The sequence below is a fragment of the Pongo abelii genome, chromosome 8, assembly GCF_028885655.2.
Source record: "Pongo abelii isolate AG06213 chromosome 8, NHGRI_mPonAbe1-v2.0_pri, whole genome shotgun sequence".
Taxonomy (NCBI): Eukaryota; Metazoa; Chordata; class Mammalia; order Primates; family Hominidae; genus Pongo; species Pongo abelii.
Window position 1 is genome coordinate 129,258,429 of NC_071993.2, and position 26,651 is coordinate 129,285,079.

Consider the following 26,651-nt stretch of genomic DNA (forward strand, 5'->3'; position numbering starts at 1 on the left):
TTTTTAGTAGAGATGGGTTTCACCATATTGGCCAGGCCGGTCTTGAACTCCTGACCTCAGGTGATCTGCCTGCCTTGGCCTCCCAAAGTGCTGGGATTACAGGCATGAGCCACGGTGCCTGACCATGCTTTAGTTTAAATTCAGAATTGGGTTCCTGTTTCTTGCAACTGTATTCAATTAACACCTGGCCATAACCCAGGCGTGGGACTCCTCAATCTGCGGTGCTCTTTCCTCTTGGTCATGCTGCTGCTATAACCTAGCGATGGTCAGGATGGCGATGGCCAGTACCCCGGGAACCCTGGTAACATCACAGCATAGTCACAAAGTGATAGCTACTTGATTCTGAAAATAGGACCGGCTGGGAATCTCGGGGTAAATGTGTTGTCATCTGCTTTGATTTTTCTCGAGGCAGCCGTAGGTGTCAGCCTGGAAAATTCTAGCAGCCTGGCTTGCCAGAGCTAGCTTGGTGTTTGTTCATGGAAGGCAGTACCTGGCTGGCTGCTTCTCAGTCACCTGACCGTCCAAGATGGGTCTTGGCATTTGCTTGTGTTGAAATCATGTTCTTATTTACCTAAATATTGATACAACAGAGCAATTCCTTTTGTATATGCAGGATGGATGAATTAAAGTGAAAGATCATTTTGTCAGCCCTTAAAAAAAATGACTGGTCTGATCATATTGTTTTATGCCAGCGAGGTGTGTGTGTGTGCACAGATTGGGGAGGGGAAAGCTTTTATTGGCAAGACTATCTGAAGGTCTCATTCAGCGGAATATTTTGTTGAATAGAATCTAGCATGCAGCAGTTTCAAAAATATCCATTTACTCACAGAGTCCTCAAACTCTTACACGAGATGAAGAGATGAATGAGACTGTCTGATCTGTCGCTGAGGGCTCAGTTTTGTTTCTGGAAGGTCTCCCTCTCTCTTCAGGGATGGCAGCTGATCTTTCAGCCTGGACAATGCTGGCTGGCTTTCCCCGACCAGGGCTTCTGTCCAGAGCTGTTGCTTTTACCTGGGCTTGGTCTTCAAGGGAAAAAGAGGTGGGAGCAGGAGGGGAGCTCAGAAGAAGGAAGCCCCTGTCTTTGGCCTGCACTGTGTCCTTTCACTCGGAGGAGTGGTCCCAAGACCCTACTTCCAGTTCCCAGATCACTTTCATGTTGGGAGCTGCAAACTGGAATTCTAAGGAATTGACCTGGATTCGAATATGGAAGTATCCTCTTCTCCTTAAGCAGTGTTCCAGAAGGAATTATTTCTTGATAATCAGGTAACATTCAAATGTTATATAAACTTTAGATTTCCAGGATGGGTGTTGTATTTAGAGCAAAGGCTCTTGTTTGGAGGCAGTGCTCCATGAAGGTAGGCCCGGTTCTATCGAATTTCCAGCTCTAGCTGTCATGAATGGGCTGGTTACCTTGGGCAAGCCCCTTTAGCTCTCTGGGCTTTAGCTGGGATAAGTGTGTTGGAATAGGATATGATCTCTAAATTTTCTTCCACCTTCCAAGATTTTATGGCCTTTGCAATTTATCATTCCAAGCCCTTGAATTATCTCCAGTAAAACTTGAGCAAATGTAACCATTTAATGATATACTGGGAACCACATTTATAGTACCTCTTTATTATAAGATGCTTATGTTTTAGTTAGAGATATACTCACAGGTTCACACACGGGTGTATATATGTGTGTATGTGTATATTATGTATGTGTGTGGATGCTGATCTTAAAATATTTTGTTGTCGTAGTTCATAGAAGTAAAAACCTGAAAATATTTAAACCAGATCACAAATACAGGGAAGTAGGCTCTTAGGGTCTGCATTTTCCAGCTACCTGACTCTTGCTTTGGGGCCAATTTCCACGCCCTTCTTTCACACGGTGTGTCAGCTGTGGAGGTGTTTAATTCAGCATTGTGTGGAGCAGAGGTTTTCCGACTGTGCTCTGTGGGACTCTAGAGACCAAGAAAGTACTTGAAAAAACATTTTTAAGCCAAACTAGTACACAGTCGAGGAGCTCGGCAGGGTCCTGTTTCTGTGGCCAGCACAGTCTGTCCACACCTGGGGTTACGTGTTTCCCTCTTTCCTGCTTGGTTGTACACACCGCACTGTGTGGTATTGGATACCATTAGCACATTGATTGCCTTGTACTGATAGATTAATTCGGTTGGTACAGCTGGTTGACCATCCTGCCCTGTCTGCCTTATTAAAAATTATTGCATGATCACAGGACAGGCCGTTAAAAGTCAGGGGCAGTTTGTAATGACTCATGGGTGCATCTCAGGACTCTTCCCAGTGATGTGCAGTGGCGCGAGAAACCAACGGGCATCCGGCTACCTCATGTCTCCAGCCCCAAGTGTCAGGTTTTTGAGTTCCTCCAAACAACTTAATTGCTGTCCATGATGGACCTTATACAAGCATATTGTAAATTGCGATTACATTACATATTGTAAAATGCTATTACAAGCATATTGTAAATTGAGCTTGCTAAAAATGTTTGGAAGCCACAGATGTAGCGAAAAAAAGGGCACAGATTTTAGAGACAGGCAGTTCTGGATTTGAGACTTAGCTCCCATCATTTAGTAACCATACGGCCTCTGGCAAAGGAACTTGCACCTCTAATGCCTAATTGTCTCAGCTGTAAAATGGGCCTGCTGTCTGGCAGCCAGGACCTTTTTTTTTTTTTTTAAGAGTCAAGGTCTCGCTCTGTCATTCAGGCTGGAGTATAGTTGTGCGATCATAGCTTGCTGCAGTCTCAAACTCCTGGACTGAAGCGATCCTCCTGAGTCAGCCTCTATGTAACTGGGATTACAAGTGTGCACCACCATACCTGGCTAGGCAGGACATTTTTGAAGATCTTAGATGTGTGTACAATGGGCCTACTCCTGTGCCTGACACCTAACAGTATGTTCAACAAATGGTGGTAATTATCATGCTTTTCATGCTGAGAATTAAAGTGTTACAAGCCAGGGGTGTCCAATCTTTTGGCGTCCCTGGGCCACATTGGAAGAAGAGGAATTGTCTTGGGCCACACATAAAATACACTAACACTAATGATAGCTGATGAGCTGGAAGAAAAAAATCACCACAAAATCTCATAGTGTTTTAAGAAAATTTATGAATTTATGTTGGGCCGCATTCAAAGCTGTCCTGGGCCGCCTGCAGCCCATAGGCTGTGGGTTGGACAAGGTTGGTTTACACTATAGAAATATAGATATTTTATTGCATTTGCATATTTACTTCTGTGGTGGACATAGCATATGCATAGTCTGATAACTATATTTTCCTATAATTTAGAGATATTTCAGCAGATTGTAATGACAACATTTCTCTTTCTGCTACATTTTTGTAGCAAATTAAATTAATTTTCTTTTCTTTCATTTTTAAAATGTGTGGAGCCTTAACAGAATAATTTCTTGTACTTTGGTTTTTTTCTAGTAGGAAAAGAAATATCAAACAGCCGGTGGGAATTGTGCTTATACACTGGGCCTCCAAAGTGCTGCTTTATTTTTATGTACAGACTCGTTGGGGGTGGACTGCCGAAATCCTTGCTCTTAGAAATGTATTTGAGCCCCTGGGAAACTGGATAGGGAAAAAAGAGCTAATTAAAAAAGCTGCCATCCACCTCCTCTAATTAACTTGCTGTCTGCTCCCAAGAAAGGGTTCAGAAATATGAAAACAAGGCAGGCAGCACCGGAAGTGAATGCCATTCTCGTGGTCCATGGTGGGCCCTGGTGTTTTGATGCAGAAATCGTTCATAGTAAACAGGCAAGGGACCACAAAGGGGCTTGGTGTGCCCTGGCCCACCCCATGCTCTGCCTTCCACACAGGGCGATCGTGAACGGCGGTCCCTCTGAGCAGGTGCGCAGGCTGGGCAGCTGCTGCAGCGGAGACCTCATTGGAATTCAGCGGCTAGAACCGAGGGGCATCCGGCCCTCCCTGTTGCTTGCTTGTGCTGTTGAGAAAGAGCAGGGCCCTTTGTGCTTCAGAGCCTGCTGTCGCCAGTGCCCAGGAATGCAGAAGCCAGGGGATGGACGAGTACTCAGGCTTTCCTCGAATCTCTGCTTGAGTGGGGCAGCCTCGGGGCCTCCGGACACTGGAGAAGCTCACAGCATCTGTGGCTGGTGGTGCAGCTAACTTTTTTGGTGACATTGAAAGAGATTTAGATCCAAGAGATACGAGCAGGGGAATTAGGGGTGGGAATTTGGGGGACAGAGGCTGTTCTTCAGTGGAAATGGCCTATGCCTCCTGGCAGATGTGGTCCCCAGTGGAATGGGCCCGGTGGATGTGGACAGCGGTGACCAGCAGTGGGGACTCCAGTCTGCTGGTGCTTCAGGGAGACTCTGGAAAAAGGCAAGTTATCTCTGTGTATCTTGTCAGCGTTGCTCATGATGGTGCAGTGCTGGGGGCCTGGTGAGGAAGCTGGGTTCCCAGGGCAGCACCCAGGGCCGTACCCAGGGCTCGCCAGGCTGATCTGAACTCTCATTCTTCTTTGCTCCTCTGTTGTGTGACCTCCTTTTGTTTTCCACACCGATAAACAGATGCTTCAGGTACCTCAATCTGTTGTGCAAGTGCAGATCTTACCTTCTCCCCATAGACAAAAGCTAAGCCCTTTGATATTAATGAGTGTTTGTAAGAAGTCAGTATCTTCTGTTGTGTTTGCATGAATTATTTCCTCATGAAATTTAATAGTAGACTGGGTTTGGCTCATTGGATCCCATCAAAAGCAGCTATGATGTTTCTTTTAAACTCTTTGGTTCCCTGGAGGCTTTGTGGCTGGTTGGAGGAGCCAAGGTCCTTGTGGGGTGGAGGGGCAAGGGGATCTTTGGCGCCGATGAAGTAAGTCACTGACAAACTAGTTGTAAAAGCATCGATACAGATTTTCTGAAGGGAACTCACCAAATAGCTCTTTCTTCAGGTCCCAGCAGATAGTGGAGGGATTGGTTTGGTTCCTAGTGTTCTCTGCCAGCTGGCTGGTGATCTTTAGAAGATGGTGGCCTCTACTGGGGTCCCTGGTTCTTTGGTCTTTGTGGAAGCTCAGCAACGTGAGCATCTGTCAGCATTGGGTTGTGCGGCTCCGTGACACCGGTGCAGCTTGGTGTACATACTGTCCGTACTCACCTGCCAGGTCACCCCGATTTCATGTCTTCACCAGATTTGCTTGCTGGGATCATTCGTGCCATTCAGCCACTCTAAGTTTCCATTCTCTTAATAATTAACCCCCTTGTTGCAAATAAATAAATCAGTATTTTGGTCCGTTTAACTCTTCCAAAATGGGACTCAGCCCAACTGCGGCTGCTGCCGCCAGGCTAGCTGTTCTCCAAGGCAAGGCTGGGCTCAGGACCGTGGGCCCTTGGGCATCTTGAGCATAGGTGGAGCTGGCTTAGTACTGGGGGAAGCCTTATTCTTTCTGGCTTAAAATTGAGTCACTGGTGGAAGCAGGGTGATGGGGAGGGCTGTCTGTTGGTTCTTCCTTTTCTTCTTTTTATTTTTTTAAGAGACAGGGTCTTGCTCTATCACCTAGGCTGGGATGCACTGGCACAGTCATAGCTCACTGCAGCCTCAAACTTCTGGGCTTAAGTGATCCTCCTGCCTCACCCTCCCTAGTAGCTGAGACCATAGGCACATGCCACCAAGCCTGGGTAATTTTTTATTTTTATTTTTTTATAGAAGTAGGGCCTCACTGTGTTGCCCAGGCTGGTCTCAAATGCCTGACATCAAGTGATCCTCCCACCTGAGTCTCCCAAAGCGCTAGGATTAGAGACATGAGCCACTGCACCTGGCCTGTTGGTTCCTCTTCAACCCAGGCCAAGGCTTGGCCAGTGGCCTCTCCTTGTTAGTGGGCAGAGTTTCTCCATGTGGATTTTTGGTCCAGTTCTCTGGGTGAAGAGTCTTCCTTGAGAACAGACTTTCCTGCAGACCAGCGAGGGCCATTTTCACTGTGTCAGGGTTGGTGGCCGTGCTTTGTGTCTTGGTCTGATGCACCCTCTGCCTGGCCGGCTTGCTGGCTTCCTTCGTTCACTCCATTCACCCACTCAACACATGTTCATTCCCGGCCCTCCACTGTAGGCTTGGAGATACTGAGATAAACAAGGCCAGCTGCCCTCCTGTGTTTTGAGCTCAGTAGAAGAGAAAGACAGTAAACACTACTAGAATAAGTCTATACTCACAAGTTATGAGAGGCGCTGAGAAGGCAGGACAGTAGAGAAGATGATGGGGTGGGATCATGTGGGTGAGTTGGCACCATGGCATTGAACATACAGAATGCCTCTCTCTCTCTATTTGAATCAATACCTAATAACGAACGCGTGCGGAAGTTCATCCAGAGTCCGCTGTGTGCGTATTTGCCACTAAGGCGAGAAGCGTGTATTTCCAGTAGAGCCGAGTTCAAAGAATACATCATTTGTGTGCAATCAGAGCCAGTGATAAGATTCACCCTTAGGAATCACAACTGAGAAAATGACTTTCCTCTCATCTGTCCCTGCACAGTTTAATTGAGCAGCAAGCCAGAACCCACTGGCTCTGGGTGTGAAGGCCACACCGGCTCAGCAGAACTGGCTCTGGGCCCCTGTCTAACCTGTGCTTCTCCCTCTCTCATCAGGAGTTCCGATTCTGAAGAGGCATTTGAGACCCCGGAGTCAACGACCCCTGTCAAAGCTCCGCCAGCTCCACCCCCGCCACCCCCCGAAGTCATCCCAGAACCTGAGGTCAGCGCACAGCCACCTGTGGAAGAACCAGGTAACCAAGGGCAGGGAGGCCCCAGACAGCCCTGTGGCTGTGAGCCCTGGGGGAGATTTGCAGCAGTTCCCCCTGGGTCAGGCTGGAGGTGAGCACTGAATCGGCCTCTTGGCTTTGAGTTGTGCTTGTTGTGGCTTTTGTAGTTTTCTTGAAAATGAAGAGTGAACAGATACATTGGATTATTCTGCATTTGCTTTGCAGAATTTTAGGGGAGGCCTCTGGGGAGATTGGGTTTGGAGGAGGGCAGTGGGTCTTGGAAGTTCACAGCACAGTCTTGGATTCCAGCACTTGGCCCCTTGCTCTTTTAAGAACATTAGCTAGCTCTGGACAGGCCTGTGAATCTACATGTGTATTTCCAGCGCTAGGCTTGGGGAAGGAAAGTAGTCAGTGGGCAAGGATAGAGAGGTAGACATTCACAGCAGATCATGGTGGTTTGTTTATTCCTCATGAATCTCGTGTCACCTGATTTCCTATCACTTTCCCACAACTTTCTCCCTTAGTGTGAGTGAAAACACCTTTATGTTCCTTTTAGATGGGTGGTTAGTGGACAGGTGGAATAGATCTCGTCCCCACCCCACCCCTGTGGGGCATGCATTCTGCGCCTCCCAGTTACACCAGCACAGAGAACCACCTCTCACATGGAAGATTCGTAGGAGCCTGGAAGAGACGGGGCCTGCCAGAAATGGCCCCACAGGCTGGTCAGGGGGCCCGGGTGATATTGTCCTTGGACCTGGACAACTCTGGGCTCCACACCTTAGAGGACCCCACTCTGGCCTTCCATGGCCCACAGCCCTCCCGTGTGATGAGGAGTCTGCAGGGCCAAACCCCTTCTAGACCACACGCTGGATACCTGGGAGCGGCCACTGCCAGGGGCCCCCTCATCCCCTTCTCTGGCTCTTCCTCCTGAGGGCAAACTGTACCTGAGAAGGAACCAAGGATGGGGCTGGGCGCCTCCACCGTGCTCTTGCCCTGGCCGGGAGCCAGGTAAACTGTACAATACAATAACATTTTGACCTTGATGTTGGTTTTAGAAAGAAATGGGTGGAATTCTTTTTATCCACCGTAGGTTCGAGCAGCCCGTTGTTTTGGAAAGGATGTACACTCCCGGGGCTTTGTTCCTAAACCAGCAAACCCCCGCGCTGGGACAAGGGGGCGAGACAGCTTTAAAGAGAGCTGGTGCCTTTGCTGGAGTCTGCCGAATACTGCTCCCATGTCCCCCGTCTTTGACGGCTCATCAGTCTGCAGCAGTGTCTGGATTTTGCTGAGTCAGTGTAGATGCCAGGCTCTGGGAGGATTGCGACTGGTGTTTCTTTGATTTGTAAGTAGAGAAGAGCCACGAGGGCTGTCTGTAGTTCTCAGAGCGTCGTTTGCATCTCTTCCTTTATTTTGTATGACCAAGCATATAAAACTGTATTTCTCATAATATTTTTTAAAACTTACCCATAATTTTAATGGAAAGTGGCTGGATGACAAACACATTGTAATCTCTAGGTCAAATGTGTGATTAAGAATAAACTATTCTGGCCGAGGCGGGCAGATCACGAGGTCAGGAGATTGAGACCATCCTGGCTAATATGGTGAAACCCCGTCTCCATTAAAAATACAAAAAATTAGCCAGGTGTGGGGGGCACCTGTAGTCCCGGCTACTTGGGAGGCTGAGGCAGGAGAATGATGTGAACCCAGGAGGCAGAGCTTGCAGTGAGCGGAGATCGCACCACTGCACTCCAGCCTGGGTGACAGGGTGAGTCCATCTCAAAAAAAAACAAAAACAAAGAATAAACTATTCTTGGCCGGGCATGGTGGCTCACGCCTGTAATCCCAGCACTCTGGGAGGCCAAGGAGGGTGGATCACCTGAGGTCAGGAGTTCAAGACCAGCCTGCCCAACATAGTGAAACCCCGTCTCTACTAAAAATACAAAAATTAGCCAGGCATGGTGCCGCACGCCTGTAGTCCCAGCTACTCAGGAGGCTGAGGCAGGAGAATCGTGTGAACCTGGGAGGTGGAGGTTGCAGTGAGCCGAGACCATGCCACTGCACTGCAGCCTGGGTGACAGAGCCAAACTCTGTCTCAGAATAAATAAATAAAACAAACGTTTAGAAGAAAATGATAGCATGTTACAGGGCATGTTCCGTCCCCAGCACCAAGGAGTGTGCTGAGAGGCCATTTCTGGCCACAGGTACATCTTCTGGGATTCCCAGTCCAACGTCCTGCCAGCTCTGGGATGAATGGGATGCCACTCTGTTCTCTTCTTTGATCCTGTCCTTCTTCCTTCTGCCTAACTTCCTTTCAACAAAGCAAAGAACAATCTCCATTCTTAAAACGAACATGCACAACATCCATCTCTTTCTTAGATGGCAGTTACTAAAAGAATGAGCATTATTGAGGATTAAAAGATAACCCCCACCAGGGAAGGGGATGGAAACGTTAATTGCCGCGGAGTCACAGCCCCTCAGAACCTTGGATTACACCAATTGGAGTGTTTGAAGGGGGACTTTATGTTTCTCCTCCTTTGAAAACGGCAGCGAGGCTAGCTGTGTAAGGATTGTACACTCAGGAGACTTATGGTTGGAACTGTGTCTGTTGAAAGCCCCCCTAGCTTGGGCTGTACAAAGATCCATTTGATTTGCTGCCCTTGTTAGAGAACCGCCTCCCAGGCGGAGGGTCCCCTCGTCCATTTTGTAGACCAGCATGGGGCATTATGAAGGCGTGGGAAGGCAGCTGTGCTTGCTAGTGTAGGTGGCTGTAGGAGAAGAAAGATTTGTTCTCTGAACCACAGGAAAGAAGGGTACCAGGGGAACATCTATTGTTTACTTTCCTCTGCACAGTGCCCGGGATGTTGCGAAAGGTGCTGCAGGAACCACATGAATTAATACACAAGACCTTTGGCTGTGAATAAAGACGGTTTTTCCCCCTGGCAACCTACATTTTATAAAGCACTCACTTGCCCTACGTTGGGTCCTACCAGCGTGTCTGGGCTCCCTGGGATGGAAGATGTGTGGGCTGGAGCAGTCCCGCCAGCCTGTCCTGAGGGCTGTAGCCTGGACCACACTTCTGAGGCAGAAGATGGGGCAAAGGATTGCACCTGCTGCCAGCTGGGGCGGGCCAGGACTCAGCTCATCTGAGTGCAGTTCCCTTATCTGTGAAATGAAGAGGGTGATCTGTGGGTCCCTTCAGATCCTTCCAGCTCTGGCCTCCCGAGGTCCTGTGAACGGAATGGTTGGCTGATGTACAGTGACCGTGTTATTAGAACTCAAAACCAGCCACCAAGGGTCATAATTACATGTCATATAATTAAATAATAGCTCCCATTCAAGCATTTGCCTTGTCAGGGCTATTCTAGGTCCTCTGAGTGTTTCATCTCCCATTCAGGTGAGGGAGGATCAGCCGTATGCACACAGCATCCCTGTATAGCGGATGTCTTCCCCTGATTCCCCAGTGACACGCGGAGGTTACAAACCTCATGCACCATCTCACAGCAGATAAGTGGACTCTAGTGTCAGAACCCAGGCCTCCCCACCTCTAAGCCCGGCTCCCTTCCATTTGGAGCCAGACTGCTCTCTGCGCAGATGCAGTGAGCTGGTGCCTTTGTGCGCCTAGCCTGGGGCAGGCCCTTAGTAGGTGTTGAGTGAAAGTTGTTGCTGGACCTGCTAGTGCTTAGATGTGTGCTGGGGCAGTCCTGCCAGCCTGTCCTGAGAGCTGCAGCCTAGGCCACGCCCCAGAGGCAGAGGATGGGGCAAAGGATTGCGAGTCAGTGGGTGATCAGTGGGGGAGACATGGCAGGAGCGCCAAGGCAGGTCCATTCTGACAGTTGCTCACCTGCCCTTCAGGGACATTGTTCAGCATTGGGGAATGCAGCTTCTTTACTCATTCTTGCTAGGAGATTGCCAATCCCAGGGAAAGGCCCGTGTTGGGGCCTTGGAGGTAACAGGGGCCTCCCTATGCCCTGTGTGCCTGCACCTTTCCTCTGTCTCCCAGGACATGGTCCCCAGGCACTGATTGTGGTACTGCACCTGGGGGCCCGAGCCGTTGAGCCGGGGATATACAGGTTCACAGCCACCAGATCCAAGCGCCAGTGTCCTCACCAGGTACTCATTGTGCTCCAAGTGGCTGTTTGTGGACAGCAGTCCTCACATTGACTTGGAATGGAGCTCAGTGCCCAGACTGGCTGCAGAGCACACAGTGGCTTCCCTTTTCTTTGGGCCCGCCACTGGTTTTCGTACACACTGTCACCTGCTTTCGTCTCCAAGGAGGCCATACGTGGGTGCTCCCTGTAGCCACAGGAGACTTCTTGCCATGGGGTGGGGCATCCCAGAACCCAGCTGAGGCCCTTCCCAGCCTGGGGCAGGGGCACAGGGGTGGGTGTCACCATGGCGTGTGAAGAGCAGGGGGCTGTGGTTGCCTTTTCCTGACACCTGCTATGCCCTTGGCCAGGTGCTTACAGACTCTCCCTCTTCACCCGCACAAGAATTCCCTATGACAGCTGACGACAGCACGCTGTCTTAGGTCTGATCACACGGCTATCACAACGTAACCATAGACCGGGTACCTGTTAGCAACAGAAATGTATTGCTCGCAGTTCTGGAGGCTGGGAAGTCCAAGCTCAGGGCACTGGCAGATTTAGTGTCTAGTGAGGACCTGCTTTCTGTTCATAGACAGCACCTCCTCCCTGTGTCCTGACATGGTGGAAAGACACACAGTCTTCCTCAGTCCTCTTTTGTAAGGGCACTAATCCCACTCATGAGGACACTGGCCCCATGAGCTCATCACCTCCCAAAGGCCCCACCTCCTGATACCATCACCTTATATGAGGATTTCAACATAGGAATTTTGGGGACACACACATTCAGACCAAAGCACACAGCGAGCTGAGGGCCGAGCGTTTTCAGGCCTGGGTCTGGCTGCCACAGGCACTCAGGCCCTCTTGGGCCGGCTGCTCCCTCTTCACCATGTGAGTGTTTCATGTGCCCAGGACCAGGGAACAGGTGAGACCACTGGAGATACTGATGCAGTCCAGGCAAAGGCTGGCACTGCACCTGGAGGCCCTGGCCATTGAGCCAGGGGTATATGGGTTCACAGCCACCAGATCCAAGCCCCGTTCGTCCCAGGCTGGAAGGACAGTGGAGAGTTTGGGACCTGCATAGAGCCAGGTGAGGAAACATGAGAGGACGGCGACCTCACCTGCCCACAGTGGCCACATCTACAGTGAGGACAGCCACCTCACCTGCCCACAGTGGCTGTGTTCACATGGGAGGACGGCCACCTCACCTGCCCACAGTGGCTGTGTTCACACAGGGAGGACGGCCACCTCACCTGCCCACAGTGGCTGTGTTCACACAGGGAGGATGGCCACCTCACCTGCCCACAGTGGCTGTGTTCACACAGGGAGGATGGCCACCTCACCTGCCCACAGTGGCTGTGTTCACACAGGGAGGATGGCCACCTCACCTGCCCACAGTGGCCGTGTTCACATTGGGAGGACGGCGACCTCACCTGCCCACAGTGGCCACATCTACAGTGAGAGGACGGCCACCTCACCTGCCCACAGTGGCCACATCTACAGTGAGAGGACGGCGACCTCACCTGCCCACAGTGGCCACATCTACAGTGAGAGGACGGCCACCTCACCTGCCCACAGTGGCCGCGTTCACACGGGCAGGATGGCGACCTCACCTGTCCACAGTGGCTGCGTTCACACAGGGAGGACGACAACCTCACCTGCGCACAGTGGCTGCATTCACACGGGGAGGATGGCGACCTCACCTGCCCACAGTGGCCACATCTACAGTGAGAGGATGGCCACCGCACCTGCCCACAGTGGCTGCGTTCACATGGGGAGGACGGCCACCTCACCTGCCCACAGTGGCCACATCTAAACTGAGAGGACGGTGACCTCATCTCCTCAGGGTGGCCACATCTACATTGAAAGGATGGTGACCTCACCTGCCCACAGTGGCTGTGTTCACATGGGGAGGACGGTGACCTCACCTGCCCACAGTGGCCGCATCTAAACTGAGAGGACGGTGACCTCATCTCCCCAGGGTGGCCACATCTACACTGAAAGGATGGTGACCTCACCTGCCCACAGTGGCTGTGTTCACATGGGGAGGACGGTGACCTCATGTGTCCTGTGCACCTTGGATGGAGACACCAACAACCTGGCAGGGCCCCAACCCTCTGGACGCACATTCACTTCCCGTAATGACCTCGCTGGAGGGGCTTGACTGCATTCCACACGCACACAGGCACAGTGGGCCATGGATGCACCCTGGGGTGCTCGGGGCTCCCACAGACCCCAGGCTGGTGGCTCAGCCCATTATCCTCCCGGGAAGACAGGTATAACCAAGCCCCACAGGTGTTATCCTGTTACAGATGACATTTGATAATAATAATAGAAAAATAGTAACATTGTTGGGGGTGGTACTAGAGACAGTGACATCAAGGCACAGCAAGGTTAAGGAGCTTTGGCCAAGGTCACCAAGCCGATTGGTGGCAAAGCCAAGGTTTCCACCGCTTTTTATGACTCTGGACTCTTTGAAACTGACCTCGTTTGAATCTGACATTATGTTAGTTGTCTGTCTTCATGCTGTCTTCTTTAGCTTTTAAAGAATGCACTTTTCCAGAGCTGCTCATTTCACGCCTGCTTATAAAGGATGAGGAGTGGCCCCAGGTCGCAGCCGGTGTTATTTCTCCCATTGCCTTCTCCCTCTGCCTTCAAATGAGCAGTTAAGTCAGTAACCGGCTGAGCCCTTGTGCCAATGCTGGGGCCCTGCCTGGGGGACTGTGGCGTGGGGCCTTGTTAGGCAGCCCACCAGGGAAGCACCCCAGCAGGACAACAGGTAGGGACATGGCAAGGAAAACTGTTCATCTCTGGCTGACACGAGAGAAGTGACAGTCAGCAAAGCAGGACAGAGAGGGACATGTGGGCCGGGCACGGTGGGCCATGCCTGTAGTCTCAGCACTTTGGGAGGCTGAGGTGGGAGGATCGCTGGAGCCCAGGAGTTTGAGACCAGCCTGGGCAGCATAGCAAGACTGCATCTCTACAAAAAATTTAAAAACTAGTCAGGTGTGGTTTCACGAGTTTGGCTAGCTACTTAGGAGGGTGAAGCCAGAGGATCACTTGGAGTTCGAGGTTGCAGTGAGCTATGATAATGCCACTGCACTGCATCCTGGGTGACAGAGTGAGACCCTGGCTCTTCAAAAAAAAAAAAAAAAAAAAAAAGGTGACATGTGGCGTGCTCTAGGTGGAGCCAGGACCAGCCCAGGGCTGCTGAAGTCCCAGCTGTCTGAACCGCCCCCACAGCACAGTGGGGCTGTCACTCCAACAGTGCCCCTGGGTGCCTTCTTACTTCTTGCCCTACCTAGCAAAGCCTCCTATTAGGTGCTCCCCATCCTAACTATGGCTCTGTCACTTAGATGCTCACGAGGCAGACTCTGCTGGGAACAATTTGATTTATGTAAAGAGAATTTAACTTCTTCATCACTAAGTGAGTTAACAATGGTCAGTAACTGTCTGTCCCCACAATGCCTCGATGGCACTTTTCCCTCTTGGTTTCTGGAAGTTGAACAGAAGTTTGAGAGCAGACACATGAGAGCAAGATAGACCTCAGGAAGCAGAGGAGCACAGCCCCACCTGGCAGGGGTTCCTGGGGTCTCTGTGAGATCCTGAACACCCACTGGTCTGAGGACAGAAGGCAGCCACGGCACGGGCCTCCTGCTCTCTTGCTGGTCAGTTTTGGGTTTGGTTTCTTGAGCTGTCTGTTTTGGACCGCATCAGAGGAGGGTGGGCACCAAAGGACAGCCTCTGCCTGGCACTTCTGCAGCCCTGATGCCTCACGCTTCTGATGTAAAACCCCCACAGGAAATTGGAGCTCAAAGGCCCATCCAAGCTTATCCTCAAAGCCCACTCATTTTTGTGGCCAAATACTAAAGCGTTGCCCACTGGAGGTTTAAGAATGAGGACGGGCCCAGATAGAAGCAGATGAGGTGAGACAGCCCAGTTCCAGACTTCCCGATGAGGAGACGCACCTGTGGCACCTGTTACAATGGGGGCCCTGAGCCCTATCCCAGCCCTGCGGAAGGAACTGCTGCTCTGCAGAGGAAGGGGCGGATGGAGGCGGAGTCTGGGGTTTTAATGAGTGTCTCAGGTGTGTCTTAGGCTAGACAAATTTGGGAAATGTTGAATTCATCATGGACTTGCTCTGAGCTGCCCACAGCAACCAGCAAACTGCCACACAAAGACCAAGTACTGCTTTATATCTCGTTAGCCTACTTAAAATGGACACCTTTTCCCAGAATAAATATTACTAACTCCAGAATAAATATTACTAACTGAAGATTACTATTCATGTACTTAGAAGATACAAAGCCATGCTCCCTGTGTAGGAGACCATCTACCCGTGATGCGGCAGCTTAAGAGACAAGTCTGTGAGTGCCTGGGCACACCTCTGGCCCTCTGGATGCCAAGGATTCCTGCCCACAGTGAACTCACTGGGGTACGGGGGGAAGGAGGGGAGGATGGAGAGGCGCCAGTGTGGGGGCTGGCAGCAAGTGCTTCTGTGAGAAACAGTCCAGCAAGGCTAAGAGTGTGGCCTTTGGAGAAGGTAGGGTGACATCAGCTGGGTGATGTCGGCTGCCCTGTCCTAGCTTTCTCCCTTTCCTGGGAGCCCCCTGTCATTTCTAACACATTTGCTTTCCCTCAACTTGGGCATTTTACTGCGCAGCACTGGTGCTATGGCCTGAATTGTGGCCTCCAACATTTGTATGCTGAAGCCCCAGCCCCCAGTGTGATTATTTGCAGGGAGGACCTTTAAGGAGACAGTTAAGGTTGAATGGGTTCATATGGGTGGGGCCCTAAGCCCATGGGGACCAGTGTTTCTATATGAAGAGGAAGAGACCAGGAGTGCGCATAGAGAAAAGGCCATCTGCAAACCAAGGAGAGAGGCCTCAGGAGAGAAACCCACTGATGCCTTGACCGTGCACTTGCAGCCTCCAGCACCCTGAGAAATAAATTTCTGTGGTTTAAACCGCCCCGTCTGTGGTCCTTGGTGATGGCAGCCCAGCAGGCTCACGTAACTGGGATACCCTAGTGACCCTTTTCATCTGATGAACCGCGGGTGCTGACTTTGTCATCAGACTGAGCCAGAAACCTGGAGCCCGTGTGCAAGGCACTGTTCTCCGGGGCATTGCCCAGATCTGTGCCAGTGGAGACATGAGGTGGAGGAAGTGTTGTGTGTGTATTCATCTGGGGTCCTCGTCCTTGCTTGCCTCTATGTCCACGGCACACCCCACAGTGGCTGACGTATAGGAGGCACCCCAGGTTATTTGTGGAATGAACAAATGAATCACACAGTTGATTGCATCTGCATCTGTCTTCATGCAGATATGCCACGTGGATGTTTAGAAATCCAGTAGGGGAGCACGGAGGCTGGGTGTGGTGGCTCACGCCTGTAATCTCAGCACTTTGGGAGGCTGAGGCAGATGGATCACTTGAGGTCAGGAGTTCGACACCAACCTGGCCAACATAATGAAACCCCATCTCTACTAAAAATAGAAAAATTAGCCAGGCATGGTGGCACACACCTGTAATCCCAGCTACTCGGGAGGCTCAGGCAGGAGAATCACTTGAACCTGGGAGGTGGAGGTTGCAGTGAGCTGAGGTCGCACCACTGCACTCCAGCCTGGGTGATGGAATGGGATGATGTTTCAAAAAAAAAAAAAAAAATCCAGTAGGCAAGCAGGGAGGACTTCGAACCCAGTTGGACCACAGGAGCCCTGTGAGGGGCCCCGTGGAGCAGCCTGCTCTGGTGACCAACACAATAAGACAGCCGTTCCCAACCAGGAAGGATTTTGCCCCCCAAAGGGTACATGGCAATGTCTGGAGACAGTGTTGGTTGTCACAGCTGGGGTAGGGAGTGGGGCCTACTGGCATCCAGTGTGTGGAGGCCAGGGATGCTGCTAAGCATCCTGCAGGGCACAGGACAGCCCCCAGGATAAAAACCTGGCTGCCCCCAAACGACCATAATGCCAAGGATAAGAAACCCTGCAGCAAGATTAGGTTTCCTAGTTCATGATGAGCTAATGAGAGCACGTCAGTTCTAAAGAGGAAAGCCATGCTAAGCAGGCAGGGAGCTCTTTCTTCTGGAGGAAGCAATGAGCAGATGGTTAAGCTCATTGTTGCGTGATAACTGCTGACATTTGAAGGGCCTCCGAAGGCTTCCTTCTGCAGGCTGCAGAGGCACGTGTAACGGCCTGGGAGGGAGAAGGTTGGTGTTTGTGGGCCTTGATGACGGGATAGGCTGAGGCTCGTTCTTCCTCCTGCCAAGGCCCATTTGAAAGCACCTGGTCCCCGTCAGCATCCTCTGGTCCTCTGTGCCCTCCATGTATCCAGGGGCAATTACAGAGCAGGAAGAGGAGGTCACTGCTGGTGGGAGGATGGGGTACTTGAGAGTACTAGGGCCTAGAGGAAACAGGGAGTTGGTTTTAGAAAGAAGGGAGGCAACACCTTTTGAAATGAGAAGGAAGGAGTGTTTGGAGAAACCATTTGGTAGAAAGAGCTCTGTATTTAGGGCGTCTGCTCCAGGTAGGCCCTGGGTGGAGAAGAAGAGAGTGAGAGGCTTGAAACCAGGACTAGCTCATAGATGTGATTCCAAATGATGCTTTCAATCCAAGCGTTTATTGATCCTGTAAGAGACAGTGTGACCAGTCAAGGGGGAAACAAAGCTAAGGCCGGTTCCTAAACTCAAGAAGCTTAAAGTTTTCTTGTGTTGTGAGCTGAGTTCTCTGCCAGGTACTCCAGGAGAAAGGTTGCTATGAGCAAAGCTTGGTAAGCACTCTGCAGAATACTCACTGCCCAGAGATTTGCAGTTGGGAGCATGAATTGCTCTGAGAAAATCGACAGGAAGAGACCAGTTCAGGGGTTAATTGTGCATTTCCCAAACCTTGTTTGTTTGTTGGGGTGAGAGATAGGGCTCCCTGATTTAGCAAATGAAAATACAGGGTGCCCATTAAATCTGAATCTTAGACAAACAAAGAATCATCGAGACATGGGCATACTTATATTAAAAAAAATGTTCATTTATCTGAAATTCAAATCAGCTGAGCATCCTGTCCTTTGTCTGGCAACCATGCCAGTGGCAGAAGGGGACTGGGGGCACACATTGGAAACGCTGTCCCAGTCTTACCTGTGCCAGCTCCGTTTACTCCTCGTTCTGCATCCTCCCAGTACTTAGACCTGCAGACCGCTTTATCGTGTTTGCCCTCTTGTCCAATGACACACTTTTAGTTTTCTGGCATCCTTGACTGCCTGGAGCAGCTGTGACCTCAGAAATGCATGAAAGATGCCGCTGGGTGCCAGCAGAACCCAGAGTAGCCGAGCCAAAGCTGGGGCTGGCCGGATCCCCATGGGCAGTAGGGTGGTGGGGCCTTTGAGCATCATTTGGCCAACATTTGCAGCATCTGCAGCGTGTTTGGGAAATAGGAGCGACCTCCTTGGCTGGCAGTGGCTGATGAGATAGAAAAGCTGAGAGGAGGCAGCTGGGAGAGCAGTGAGACTAGGCAAGAGGCAGGGCCAAGGATAGGCAGGCAGGACTGAAGGAGAGGTTACAGGTGATGGCTGGAGCGGCAGGTGGCAGACAGCAGGTGCCACTATAGGTGTCGGGGGCCTCCGTGTACAGGCTCCCCTGATCATCTCAGTGACTCTGAGGAGTCAAGAACAGGCTTGCTGGTGGCTGTGGCCGGTACTAATATTTATGGAAGGCTCCGTATGCCTTCCTGCAGGATTTCTCTGTCTTCCTGTCCCACTCCTGACCCTTGCTTTAGCCACACTGGCCTCCTCGCTGTTTCTGTAACACACCAGGTGCTCCTGCCGCAGAGCCTTTACTCGCGCTATTCCTTCTACCCAGGATGCTTCCTCCCCAGGAGTCCTCCTGGATCATGCACTTACCTTGATTCTGGCCTTTGCTTAGATGTCTCCTCAGAAGATCTTGCCTGACTACCTTATTTTAAAAGTGAAACTCTCCTGTCCCGGCTTTATTTTTCTCCTTAGCACGTGTCACCCTCTGAAATTCTGTACATTGTTTGTTTGTTTTTGAGACAGAGTCTCACTCACTTTGTCACCCAGGCTAGAGTACAGTGGCGCAATCTCGGCTCTCTGCAACCTCTGGCTCCCAGGCTCAAGCGATTCTCCTGCCTCAGCCTCCGGAATAGCTGGGATTACAGGCGCACACCACCATGCCTGGCTAATTTTTGTTTTTTTAGTAGAGACTGGGTTTCACCATGATGACCAGGCTGGTCTCGAACTCCTGACCTCAAGTGATCTGCCTGCCTCGGCCTCCCAAAATGCTGGGATTACAGGCGTGAGACACCATGCCCAGCCCTGGTGGTTTATTCACTATCTTCCCCTGAAGAATGTGACTTCCAGGAAGGGAAAGGTTTTGTCTATGTCTGTTCCTTGTTGAATCTCTAGTACCTAGAACCATGTCTGGTCCTGATTAGGCACTTGGTGAATGTTTTTGAATGAATGCTCTGAGCTGTTCTTTAATCGGTCCTTATCACCCTCATTGTACAGGTGAGGGAACTCTGGGCAAGCCTGGCCTGGGTCTTGAGCTAATTACGAGTGGGTCAGGATCTGCACCCAAGTAGTACACTCCGTGATGGGCAGGGGTGGCCTGGGGCCGTGGTTTGTCAACCCCTACGCTGGAGGGTGATATTTTGGCACAAGAGGAGAGGTGCCCCAATGCGTCCTGTGTCTGTAATTGATGGCTTTGTCTGTGTTTCCTCAGGATGTGGTTCTGAGACAGTCCCTGTCCCTGATGGCCCACGGAGCGACTCGGTGGAAGGAAGTCCCTTCCGTCCCCCGTCACACTCCTTCTCTGCCGTCTTCGATGAAGACAAGCCGATAGCCAGCAGCGGGACTTACAACTTGGACTTTGACAACATTGAGCTTGTGGATACCTTTCAGACCTTGGAGCCTCGTGCCTCAGACGCTAAGAATCAGGAGGGCAAAGTGAACACACGGAGGAAGTCCACGGATTCCGTCCCCATCTCTAAGTCTACGCTGTCCCGGTCGCTCAGCCTGCAAGCCAGTGACTTTGATGGTGCTTCTTCCTCAGGCAATCCCGAGGCCGTGGCCCTCGCCCCAGATGCATATAGCACGGGTTCCAGCAGTGCTTCTAGTACTCTTAAGCGAACTAAAAAACCGAGGCCGCCTTCCTTAAAAAAGAAACAGACCACCAAGAAACCCACAGAGACCCCCCCAGTGAAGGAGACGCAACAGGAGCCAGATGAAGAGAGCCTCGTCCCCAGTGGGGAGAATCTAGCATCTGAGACGAAAACGGAATCTGCCAAGACGGAAGGTCCTGGCCCAGCCTTATTGGAGGAGACGCCCCTTGAGCCCGCTGCGGGGCCCAAAGCTGCCTGCCCTCTGGACTCAGAGAGTGCAGAAGGGGCTGTCCCCCCAGCTTCTGGAGGTGGCAGAGTGCAGAACTCACCCCCTGTCGGGAGGAAAACGCTGCCTCTTACCACGGCCCTGGAGGCAGGGGAGGTGACCCCATCAGATAGCGGGGGGCAAGAGGACTCTGCAGCCAAAGGGCTCTCCGTAAGGCTGGAGTTTGACTATTCTGAGGACAAGAGTAGTTGGGACAACCAGCAGGAAAACCCCCCTCCTACCAAAAAGATAGGCAAAAAGCCAGTTGCCAAAATGCCCCTGAGGAGGCCAAAGATGAAAAAGACACCCGAGAAACTTGACAACACTCCTGCCTCACCTCCCAGATCCCCTGCTGAACCCAATGACATCCCCATTGCTAAAGGTACTTACACCTTTGATATTGACAAGTGGGATGACCCCAATTTTAACCCTTTTTCTTCCACCTCAAAAATGCAGGAGTCTCCCAAACTGCCCCAACAATCATACAACTTTGACCCAGACACCTGTGATGAGTCCGTTGACCCCTTTAAGGCATCCTCTAAGACCCCCAGCTCACCTTCTAAATCCCCAGCCTCCTTTGAGATCCCAGCCAGTGCTATGGAAGCCAATGGAGTGGACGGGGATGGGCTAAACAAGCCCGCCAAGAAGAAGAAGACGCCCCTAAAGACGTAAGTTCAGGGGTGGAGGTGGTAAGGATCGGAGGCGGGGATGCGCATTGGCTGTGACCCTTGGTCATGTGCCTGGATAACCTTCGACTGCCCTAACCTTGCCCCTGGGTGCTGTGATGATGCCACGCTTACGGCCGTTGCAGCAGGCAGACAATGTACGTGTTTTCCTTCCTCTCTGCGGTCACAGTGGTGGCATTTTCCCATCTGCATACCCCTTTGTGTCCTTGATCTTTTGCTTTAATAAATCAATGGTCTAGAGCTTTACTTGTAGCCAAAGACCTGATGTTCAACTCCAGAGCAATCTGGGAGATCCCATGGAAGGGGAAAGGTCCTTAGAGATGTGGTTGATCTCCCTGTTGGTGACTGATTGCTTTTTGGAGAAGCTAGGAGATACACCCTTAAAAATATTAAAATTTATAGTACTTGTTTCTGCCTGTTAATGAGACATTAGCCCAACCTACAAACATAGTAGATTCCAGGAGGCCCAGGAATGAGAGATGTGGCCTGGGCGCCTCCCTGCTGCACTCCAATCATCCCATAAGAAACACCGCTCTTTGTCTCCTTCCTTCTCTCCAGTCATCTTTTGTAGACAAAGTCCCTGCAAGTTCTGAAGAGATAAATGGAACCTGAAAGTGGGGAGCGAATCCCCACAATCCCCAGGAAGGCATTAGTTCTTGGCTGTGTGGTCCCCAGACACTTGACAAGGCCAAGTACATCGTGCTTAAATATCAAACACCCATGCCTCCAGAATCCACCCCAGGACCCGGCTCTAACGTGGATGGCTGCTGGTCCTTTATTCTTTGGCCCCTGTGGTTAATACCTTGGCGATTTCCTTACTCTTACAGGAAGTATTGTCAATAATTTAACAAGGCTGAGGAAGTCTCCCAGGGGCAGCAGAACAGACCACAGCGCTGGCCCCTCTGGGTCTGCCTGGCACGAAAGAGACAGAACGACATGTTTACCTCCCATTCTGGGCTCCCCCTAACATTGAACTTCTGAGAAGAACCCAGGGCCTCCTGAGAGGAGGTCTCTACAGCAGGTTACCTTAGATCAACCTGCCACTGTCTAGTGGTGGCTGGAGGGCATCCTGGCCAAAATGGGACTTTGTTTTAGATCAGTTACTCAGCTAGGTCCCTCCTAGAGACTCTCTAGAATTCACATTGGAAACTTGATTTCAAGCCTGGAATAGGAGAAGTCTGCAATGGCTAGACTGCAGGGCCATGCTCTCTCATCTGTGGAATGAGAGCCAACCTTAGCCACCACCTCCTCCTTCTCCAAGATATGTTCTGTGTCTCATAGGCGTCCCCAGTCACTTTCTCATTTGAATATCAGAGCTGACAGGGGTCAGGGAAGTTTACCCAGCTGTGGCCTCACCTCTAGTACAGACAGGGACTTTGGCTTGGAAGACCCTGCATGGGTCTGACAAAGCTCGGCTTGGAAGACCTTGCGTGGGTCTGACAAAGCTCTTGGGGCACCACGGCTTTGTGGGATCATTAGGACCAAGAGAGGAAGCTGTTCCTCAGCAGCTCCTTCCAAAAAGCTGGGGCATTGGCCTACAGCGATGGCCGCCATATCCTAACCCATTAATAACCAGTTGTCTGCAGATTTATCTTTTTTGTCAGTTCCTTCTGTCTGTCTCTCTTTTTCTTTGTCTTCTTGTCTTAGGATGGTTGAAGATGTGATGTCTGTGTGTTCTCTGTTGTAAGTAAATTTAATGCAATCTGCCTCTTATGCCAAATGTGCTTATTTTTCTGCCTTTTGTTTCTGCTTCCAAGCCATTTTTATTTCCCCTCTATGGCTGCTACTGATGTGTTTCTGTGGTGGGCCTGGAATGATGCGGCATGGGGCTCCCCAGTAGCAAAGATTACTTTTCTGTTTCATAGTGATTTGCATAAGAGACTGCTTGGCTGTGAAAATGTGATTATCTAGCATCTGCCTGCTTATCAGGAATGAAACTTTTTTCCTTCCCTTGCATATTGGATGTCTTCATCTGAAATCATACATTTTTTTTTAAACTCTTCATTACATCTTTCATTTTAAACTGGGCTAGTGGGCGATTGCTTTCAACACTACTGTGGCTTCACGTTAAAATAACTGTCCGGTCTAACCACAGGCAGCGACGGCCACAGCTTACTCTTGGCTAACATGTGAAGCAGAAATATTTGGGCCGTTCCAAATTGAGGCCTCCAGAGCGCCCTGAAATGCAGGGTCAGCGCAGAGTGGAGCACACGGCTGTGAGAGCCATCGCCAGGCTGCCCCAGTCCTGCATCCTCAGTCACCCAGGACCTGGCTGGGTGTCGGCATGCCTCGTGTGCCATCTGTGGGTCACCCTGCCACTTGTCAGTAGAAACAGAGCTGACCATTTCTGTGCCTCTGCTGCTTTGCCTCCCCTGGCCAGGAGGGATCTGTGGGCAGCTCTGGGGGGTCCAAAGACATGCACCTTTTCCCTGTCCTTAGAAGGGAAGCTGGCCAGTCCAGGTGGCCTGCAGTCCCAGGATAGGGTCGAGTCCATCAGGGTCTCTTCTGCCCAAGGGATTTCTTGAGTATTTTTGAGCCACTTAGCAACTATAAAATATATGGTTATATATTTATATGCATGAATAAATATATGCTTCAAGCTGCGATTGTACTGTTTTAATGGCAAATGTTATAAATGCTGTAAATAGCCATTTATTTTTTTTTCATGATTAAATGCCATTGTTGGAGTGATTTGAGAGAACACAAGGAAGGAACTTGAATGCCAAATTACTCTGCCCACCGAGTTAACGTGCAAAGCAGGGGAGGGTGGTGGGATCTAAGGAGAGGGATCACTCCCCAAAGCCTTTGCTTTGCTGGGAGTGGGACCATCCCATGGAGAGGCTGGAGACAGGGGGCAGGGGCCAGTCTACAGGGTGGATAGAGCCCCCATTCTGACTGTGGAAGTGACCCCCAGACTGCTCGGTGGACTTAATGGAACTGCTCAGGCTAAAAGTCATCCCTTCCTCCTGGGATGTGCTTCCTTGACCCTTCAGGAGTCTGATTTGGTATTTCCTTTGCCTCCCAGCCCCGTTATTCATATGGAGGAGAAAAAGGGAGAGAAGAGCTGTGAATCTTGTCTGTTTACCATGGTTAGGAGAAGGCCCTACCTTCAGTCAGGATTCCACCTAGAAGCCCTCAGAGCATGGGAATCCATTGAGCTCAAAGATCCTGTGATAGGGAGGATTCAGCAGGTTCTCCTTGAGGACCCCGAACTTTCTATTTCTGTGTGGCCCCCTTCAGTTGTTCATTAAGTGAGGTGTCGCCTTGCCCGTCTGTAAATTGGTGTCCTGAGCCTAGAGCCCCTCCCTAGCCTTAGTTGGATTCAGACATCCCTGGAAGAATCCAGATAAATTAATCTGCTCACCAAAAATTTGCTTTATAAAATACGAACATTTAGTTAAATTTAGCTTCATTTTCTGGGTCATTCTCCAAAATGGCATCTCTTTAAAGATCTCCAGCTTGATGGATCTTTCCCTTGGGGGCAAAAATAATAGCTGTTAAAAAGTGAGAATGGGTAGCCGGCGTGGCCTCTCGCTGGTGCTGGAGTGACAGAGGCGGGAGGGTGGCCTGGGCCAGATGGCTCCGCAGAGGCAGTAGCTTCGGTCCGCTCTGTACTGCTCTGGAGTGTTCCGTCCCTCTGCTTGTTGTGTTTACGTTTTCCATTTTGTTTCCAGTGACACATTTAGGGTGAAAAAGTCGCCAAAACGGTCTCCTCTCTCTGATCCACCTTCCCAGGTACAGTGTTCCTTTGATCTTGATGGTTTTATGCTCCCCACCCCCCCCGGGGGGTTTTCTTCCCTTGTTGACAAAGCTTTGCTTTCTGCTCATCCTGGGCCTGTTTCCAAGATCATGTTTCCAAGACCTTCTTCTTGCCTTCTGTGTGGAGGGTGCCTCGATATTTGCCTGACATTGTTTTGATCCCTTCACTTTGCGGAAGATCAGAGTGTGTCCCGAGAGTAGGTAGATGTTCAGGAAAAACATTAGTTGGGCTCCAGAGGACCCACTCTGCTCCATTCAGGCCAGTTCATCTGCTGTGAACTTCTAGGACTGTCGAGTCGAGAAAGTCTCTTGAGATGAACAAATACGCAGTGAGAAGGTGAAAAAACTCAGCAAGTGTCGGGAGTACTGAATTGTGCAGCCAAAGTTGGAGTGGGAAGAAAAGGGAAGCCCCTCCCCTAAAGAAGTGGGGCTTGGGTTCTTTCTTTATTAGAGTCCCTCTTACCAGTTCCTCCATCAGATAGATTCCATTTCTTCTACCCTGTTTACAGACCAAGGAAAGTTATCCTCAAGCCTGTCAGTATGTTAGGGCTAATTTCTGGGTCATAAAGCAAACAGACCTGACACCCCTCCAAGTCTGAGCCAGCAGAGCCCCAGCCTGCAGACCCTGGCCAGAGTAGGGGCAGTGGAGGGAAGCACTCAGCCCTGGGGATATAGGGGCTCAGGTCCCAGCTGCAGCTCTGCCCTGACCTCTCTAGGTTCCCACCCCGCCCTACTCCACTTCCCACTCTCCTATGGAAATGGAGATAAGATCCCCCTTTTTCTGCCTCCAGGGACTGATGTGATGATTGTCAGATGATTCTGGTGATATTGACGTGCAGGCCTGAAGCACTGTGTGAGCATCGCACAGCAGTCACAGTCATAAAACTAGCAGGAGTGCTTAAGTAACTAAGACACAAAATCCTGATTTTTTTTTTTTTTTTAATTCATGGTAATTCCCTGAAACAAACCATCATAAAAGGAGATTCATAGAGGGAAGAATCTGTGTGTCCATCTGTTTCCTTAATGGACCATTTGGAGCAGAGTCCGAGAAGAGCATGCAGAGGATTGTGACCGGGACCTGTCCTGGCTAATGGGTCCCCAAACCTGAGGGTGGGCGCAGTTTCTGACCAAGAGTCTGATGAGAGAAGAAACAGTTTCTCTTCTCTTTGCAGGACCCCACCCCAGCTGCTACACCAGAAACACCACCAGTGATCTCTGCAGTGGTCCACGCCACAGATGAGGAAAAGCTGGCGGTCACCAACCAGAAGTGGACGTGCATGACGGTGGACCTGGAGGCTGACAAACAGGACTACCCGCAGCCCTCGGACCTGTCCACCTTTGTAAACGAGACCAAATTCAGTTCACCCACTGAGGGTAAGCAACTCTGTAGCCAGCTGGACCCCCACTCTGCCTCGGAGAATACTGCCCCTAGGGAGCCAAAGGCCAGGAGAGAAACTTCTCAGCCAGGTAACCACATGATCATTATTGTGCGATCGTCTGCACGTCTCCCGCTGCACTTGAAGCTCAGGCTGCGTTTGAAAACAGCCTGAGACTTGAAACCAGCTGTCCCTTGACCCAAGACTCCTGCTAAGAGCCAGCACGTTTCCCTCTAACTCCACCTCAGGACTCCATCGAGTGGGTCCTGAGTGCCCACTCGAGCTTTGCCCATGGCTTATGTCCCGTCTGTGATTTTGATAAACACAGCTCCAAGGGAGTGTCATTCAAGTCAAACTCTCAGTGTAGGTCACTGACCTGGAGTCATTTGATGCCACCGTTATTCCTAGGCCCCATACGGTGTTCAGACACTATGGCCACGCCTTTTAATGAAGCCTCAAACCAGAGATTCACCCCAGGCTTGCTGAGAGGACATGATTCCCTTCTCAGAAATGGGCAGAAATGGGCTCCGGACAACTTTGCTTATCTCAATATCCTTCCTCCTGTGTATATTCAATTTCAGTGTTTTTTCTTTTTCTTTTTCTTTTTTTTTTTTTTTTGAGACGGGGTTTCACTGTTGTCCAGGCTGGATTGCAGTGGCATGATCTTGGCTCACTGCAACC

The 26,651-nt window shown here is 50.7% G+C and overlaps 1 protein-coding gene across 14 annotated transcripts in view; it reads left to right on the plus strand.

The window, feature by feature from the left end:
* TACC2 (transforming acidic coiled-coil containing protein 2) overlaps positions 1–26,651 on the plus strand; it is a 229,954-nt gene that overhangs the window by 166,371 nt on the left and 36,932 nt on the right. For 8 of the 14 annotated variants that reach the window (XM_054522977.2, XM_054522971.2, XM_063727785.1 and 5 more), the window contains 4 exons: positions 6,589–6,725; positions 19,506–20,817; positions 24,510–24,570; positions 25,767–25,968. In XM_054522977.2, the coding sequence (XP_054378952.2) occupies positions 6,589–6,725; positions 19,506–20,817; positions 24,510–24,570; positions 25,767–25,968 (1,712 nt within the window). Of the gene's footprint in view, positions 1–6,588; positions 6,726–19,505; positions 20,818–22,482; positions 22,519–24,509; positions 24,571–25,766; positions 25,969–26,651 lie in introns of all 14 variants that reach the window. The other 6 variants (XM_054522968.2, XM_054522970.2, XM_054522973.2 and 3 more) reach the window with 2 other exon arrangements.